This window comes from Nansenia antarctica, assembly GCF_963989245.1.
Source record: "Nansenia antarctica genome assembly, chromosome: 3".
Taxonomy (NCBI): Eukaryota; Metazoa; Chordata; class Actinopteri; order Argentiniformes; family Microstomatidae; genus Nansenia; species Nansenia antarctica.
In genome coordinates, this window is record NC_137688.1 from 81,549,612 (window position 1) to 81,555,320 (window position 5,709).

Consider the following 5,709-nt stretch of genomic DNA (forward strand, 5'->3'; position numbering starts at 1 on the left):
TTGAACATTGAATATTGAATATTGTCGCTCATATGCAACACCAGAGGATATGCTCTGGAATTCAGACAACTTTAAATGTGAATAAAAGTGGTGCTCATCATGCCAGAATTATTTCCCTTGAACAATTCAGCACCACATATCTCAAAAATAACACATACCTAAGGAAAACTGACAACATCAACATAAAGACATGAGACAATCTCAAATACAGCAACTAATATTAAAACAATATTGGTGATCACTAAATGAATCACATCGTTTTAATTTGATAGAAAACCTAATGTTGTAAGTATGCATCAAATCTGTATGGTTTATTCTATATTATTGATCCTACTTTAACTCAACAAATTTCAAATCAAACATCAAACATAAAACAATACATTAACATTTGGAGGAAGGAAGCCATTTCTCTTCGTGGATGACCCAGGAGATTATTCCACCACCAACTCAAATCCTTCCGCCTCTTCAAAATCTGCATTCATTTTAGAAGCAAGATTGTCTAGCTCTGCCAGATTTAACTCGGGAATCCTCTTCCTCCTCTTCTTCTTCTCCTTTACCACGGTCACATCACAGAGTGACTCATAGAACTGTGACCTGGACTGCTCCACCTTCTTAAACACCTCAGGAGTCCGCATCTGCTCAAACCCAAAAAAGGTTTCACGACGCTGGTGAGCTGGTGACTGGGGACTGTTGAAGGAATGCTCCCCTTGGCTTAGCCGGCTGTAGGATCGCCGGACCTTCTCTGACCACACTGAGTCCTGGGGGTCTGTTGAAGTGTGGGACTGAGGGGGACAGGTGGCCAGGATAGGAGCGGGGGCCAGGATAGGAGAGGGCATGGTGGTCTTTGGTGGAGGAACATGGACAGGTCTTGGGGTGGAAATCTTTGCCTTCTTCTGCCCATTACCTTCAGACAATCTCTGTGCATTTTCTTTGTTGTCCTCCGAGAGCACCTGAAAGAAAGTGTGGGACTGAGGGGGACAGGTGGCCAGGATAGGAGAGGGCATGGTGGTCTTTGGTGGAGGAACATGGACAGGTCTTGGGGTGGAAATCTTTGCCTTCTTCTGCCCATTGCCTTCAGACAATCTCAAAGCATTTTCTTTGTTGTCCTCCGAGAGCACCTGTGTTTTCCTCGGTGCAAGCTTCCTCACAGTAATGGAGCGTTTCACTGCAACTGAAGGAGTCGAGTTGACGACAGGAGCAGACAACCGCGGAGACCGCCTCCGTGGTGCGCTGTTAGAATCGGTCAAAACGGGTCGGGGTGTTTCGTTGCTCATTCTGTCTGTTGTCCAACTATGCAAATGACATCAGCTACCAATAAACGATAGCACAAGTTTATATTGATCAATTTGCATCTGACACACAAGGCAAATCTATCTACGATGAAACGAGTTCAAATCGCATCGCGATGGATAGCGAATGGATCGCTATCCATAAGTAGCACACAAGTAGCAACACAACACAACAGCAACACAAGTAGCAACTGGAAGTGGGGCTGCGTTGGAAGGTGGGGGCGGCGCCCTAGCGCCCTTTATTGGCCAGCCGCCACTGGAGAGTCTTCGTCCGTCTGGTAGTACCCACTCAAGCCAGAAAGACCATCACTACACTGTTTACATATAATATATATTGCTGAATCCTTTTCTTCGCAGCAGTTGTGTTGCACCCTCTGGCCCACTAACTTCTCAGGTTGTTTTATGTAGTCACAGATGTTCTCTTTCTGTGTTTCTGTCTGTCTTTTCTTCCTTGATGCACTCAATTTCTCGGACAACTTCCTTTTCTCTTCAACAAGTCTTGTCATGGCTTCTTCTTGTGTCCTATAAGTTAGAGCAGGCTGCAGATCAGTTTCATTTTCTTCCTCTGCTTCTGCACTTTCCAACTGGTTTATGTGCATAACTTCTGCTAAATTTGAGGTCAACTCCTCCAAAGAGAAGACGTGAACTTTTCCATCCCTGGTCAGTTTGTTGGAAAAGTTCCCTTCTCCCATCTGCTTTAAGGACCGTCTTGTGAAACTGTAACTGAGTGAGTAAGGCTGCTTTTTTCCCCTTATCACCTCCAAGACCTGCAAGACCAATAGTCGTGGCAGAACACACCACACATCCAAATGTTCACAGCTAGCTGTAGTTGATCACCAGGTATGTTTTATTCATGTAGGGAGAATAATTCATATAAGAAAAACGATAGGAAAATCTTTCTTACCATTCTCGACTGCTTAAAAAATCCGGAAACTGGTGAAACTTGCTGTGCGCGTGAACATATCCCTTGGAAACCAACTGATAGTTAGGTTGTATTGATCTGTCATTGGGACCCCCCTCCGAAATTGTTCAACATTAAACCACACATTTCGGCCGTAGCGTGACCAAATGTAGTTGATAGAATCGGACGCTCTGAACGCGGCGGACACCTCACATCTGGACTTATAATTAATGAATGGTGAAACGGATTATATTGAAACATTGTATGAGTGGTAACAACAACTATTCACACAAGTTAAAACAGTCAATCCATATTTTGTCATACACAGTGTTTATATGTATTGGTTTATCTAATGAAGACCGTTTGTGTACAGTAGAATTCTCGTCCAGCGGACAGCTTTTAGAATGTTACCTAACTGCCTACTTGATGCACTCAATTTCTCGGACAACTTCCTTTTCTCTTCAACAAGTCTTGTCATGGCTTCTCCTTGTGTCCTATAAGTTAGAGCAGGCTGCAGATCAGGGGGCGCATTTTTTGCGCCCCGACCGAGAAATAGGAGACAGCCAATTGGAGCGCTGCTACAGCTCACGTGTAAGCCAAAAGTATTTGGACTGCCATAGACTGCCATTCGGCCGGCGCCCCGACTCCTCCCCTATGTATTTTCACAGTGAATTTTACACACACACAGATAACAATGTTTATTTTTAAAAATCTTTTACAAGTAACATAACATAACAACATAAGTAGCACACAAGTAGCAACACAACACAACAGCAACACAAGTAGCAACTGGAAGTGGGGCTGCGTTGGAAGGTGGGGGCGGCGCCCTAGCGCCCTTTATTGGCCAGCTGCCACTGGTCAGAGTCTTCGTCCGTCTGGTAGTACCCACTCAAGCCAGAAAGACCATCACTACACTGTTTACATATAATATATATTGCTGAATCCTTTTCTTCGCAGCAGTTGTGTTGCACCCTCTGGCCCACAAACTTCTCAGGTTGTTTTATGTAGTCACAGATGTTCTCTTTCTGTGTTTCTGTCTGTCTTTTCTTCCTTGATGCACTCAATTTCTCGGACAACTTCCTTTTCTCTTCAACAAGTCTTGTCATGGCTTCTTCTTGTGTCCTATAAGTTAGAGCAGGCTGCAGATCAGGGGGCGCATTTTTTGCGCCCCGACCGAGAAATAGGAGACAGCCAATTGGAGCGCTGCTACAGCTCACGTGTAAGCCAAAAGTATTTGGACTGCCATAGACTGCCATTCGGCCGGCGCCCCGACTCCTCCCCTATGTATTTTCACAGTGAATTTTACACACACACAGATAACAATGTTTATTTTAAAAAATGTTTTTACAAGTAACATAACATAACAACATAAGTAGCACACAAGTAGCAACACAACACAACAGCAACACAAGTAGCAACTGGAAGTGGGGCTGCGTTGGAAGGTGGGGGCGGCGCCCTAGTGCCCTTTATTGGCCAGCCGCCACTGGTCAGAGTCTTCGTCCGTCTGGTAGTACCCACTCAAGCCAGAAAGACCATCACTACACTGTTTACATATAATATATATTGCTGAATCCTTTTCTTCGCAGCAGTTGTGTTGCACCCTCTGGCCCACTAACTTCTCAGGTTGTTTTATGTAGTCACAGATGTTCTCTTTCTGTGTTTCTGTCTGTCTTTTCTTCCTTGATGCACTCAATTTCTCGGACAACTTCCTTTTCTCTTCAACAAGTATTGTCATGGCTTCTTCTTGTGTCCTATAAGTTAGAGCAGGCTGCAGATCAGGGGGCGCATTTTTTGCGCCCGACCGAGAAATAGGAGACAGCCAATTGGAGCGCTGCTACAGCTCACGTGTAAGCCAAAAGTATTTGGACTGCCATAGACTGCCATTCGGCCGGCGCCCCGACTCCTCCCCTATGTATTTTCACAGTGAATTTTACACACACACAGATAACAATGTTTCTTTTTAAAAATCTTTTACAAGTAACATAACATAACAACATAAGTAGCACACAAGTAGCAACACAACACAACAGCAACACAAGTAGCAACTGGAAGTGGGGCTGCGTTGGAAGGTGGGGGCGGCGCCCTAGCGCCCTTTATTGGCCAGCCGCCACTGGTCAGAGTCTTCGTCCGTCTGGTAGTACCCACTCAAGCCAGAAATACCATCACTACACTGTTTACATATAATATATATTGCTGAATCCTTTTCTTCGCAGCAGTTGTGTTGCACCCTCTGGCCCACTAACTTCTCAGGTTGTTTTATGTAGTCACAGATGTTCTCTTTCTGTGTTTCTGTCTGTCTTTTCTTCCTTGATGCACTCAATTTCTCAGACAACTTCCTTTTCTCTTCAACAAGTCTTGTCATGGCTTCTTCTTGTGTCCTATAAGTTAGAGCAGGCTGCAGATCAGGGGGCGCATTTTTTGCGCCCCGACCGAGAAATAGGAGACAGCCAATTGGATCGCTGCTACAGCTCACGTGTAAGCCAAAAGTATTTGGACTGCCATAGACTGCCATTCGGCCGGCGCCCCGACTCCTCCCCTATGTATTTTCACAGTGAATTTTACACACACACAGATAACAATGTTTATTTTTTAAAAATATTTTACAAGTAACATAACATAACAACATAAGTAGCACACAAGTAGCAACACAACACAACAGCAACACAAGTAGCAACTGGAAGTGGGGCTGCGTTGGAAGGTGGGGGCGGCGCCCTAGCGCCCTTTATTGGCCAGCCGCCGCTGGTCAGAGTCTTCGTCCGTCTGGTAGTACCCACTCAAGCCAGAAAGACCATCACTACACTGTTTACATATAATATATATTGCTTAATCATTTTCTTCGCAGCAGCTGTGTTGCACCCTCTGGCCCACTAACTTCTCAGGTTGTTTTATGTAGTCACATATGTTCTCTTTCTGTGTTTCTGTCTGTCTTTTCTTCCTTGATGCACTCAATTTCTCGGACATTTTCCTTTTCTCTTCAACAAGTCTTGTCATGGCTTCTTCTTGTGTCCTATAAGTTAGAGCAGGCTGCAGATCAGGGGGCGCATTTTTTGCGCCCCGACCGAGAAATAGGAGACAGCCAATTGGAGCGCTGCTACAGCTCACGTGTAAGCCAAAAGTATTTGGAGAGGAGTATCCGTTACATTTTTTTATTTTTTTTGATGCCCCTAAGTGACGACTTTTTAATTGCTCATTAGAGGTGTGAACATATTAAAGGAAATAACACTTGAGAAGTAATACTCAAAACTGTACACCAAATATTACAAAATCATAACAGAACATGTGAGCTAAACCGAGCAAAAAAAAACTGAACAGAAACAAAACACAAACACGAACAGCTACAAGCGTGTGCGGTCTCAACAATACTTTCTCCCAAAGTGTTTGTTAACTTTGGCCACGGCGATGAAGACTACCAGTTTGATGAGGAAGAAATGCCTGTCCTCCTCCAGCCAGACCAGCTGCATCTTCACCCTGCCCTCCGCGTCCAGGTAGTCGATGTAGAACTGGTCTCCCTCGTGGTGG

The 5,709-nt window shown here is 44.7% G+C and overlaps 1 protein-coding gene across 1 annotated transcript; it reads right to left on the bottom strand.

Annotated features, from left to right (window-relative positions):
* Nucleotides 1-431: 431 nt before the first annotated feature.
* LOC308154630 (sororin-like) lies at nt 432-1,274 on the bottom strand (the record flags this gene model as incomplete). The annotated part of the gene is made up of 2 exons (XM_080527797.1): nt 432-956; nt 1,119-1,274. The coding sequence occupies 2 exons, from the start codon at nt 1,272-1,274 to the stop codon at nt 432-434; spliced, it is 681 nt and encodes a 226-aa protein (XP_080383923.1).
* Between the last annotated feature and the right edge of the window lie 4,435 nt (nt 1,275-5,709).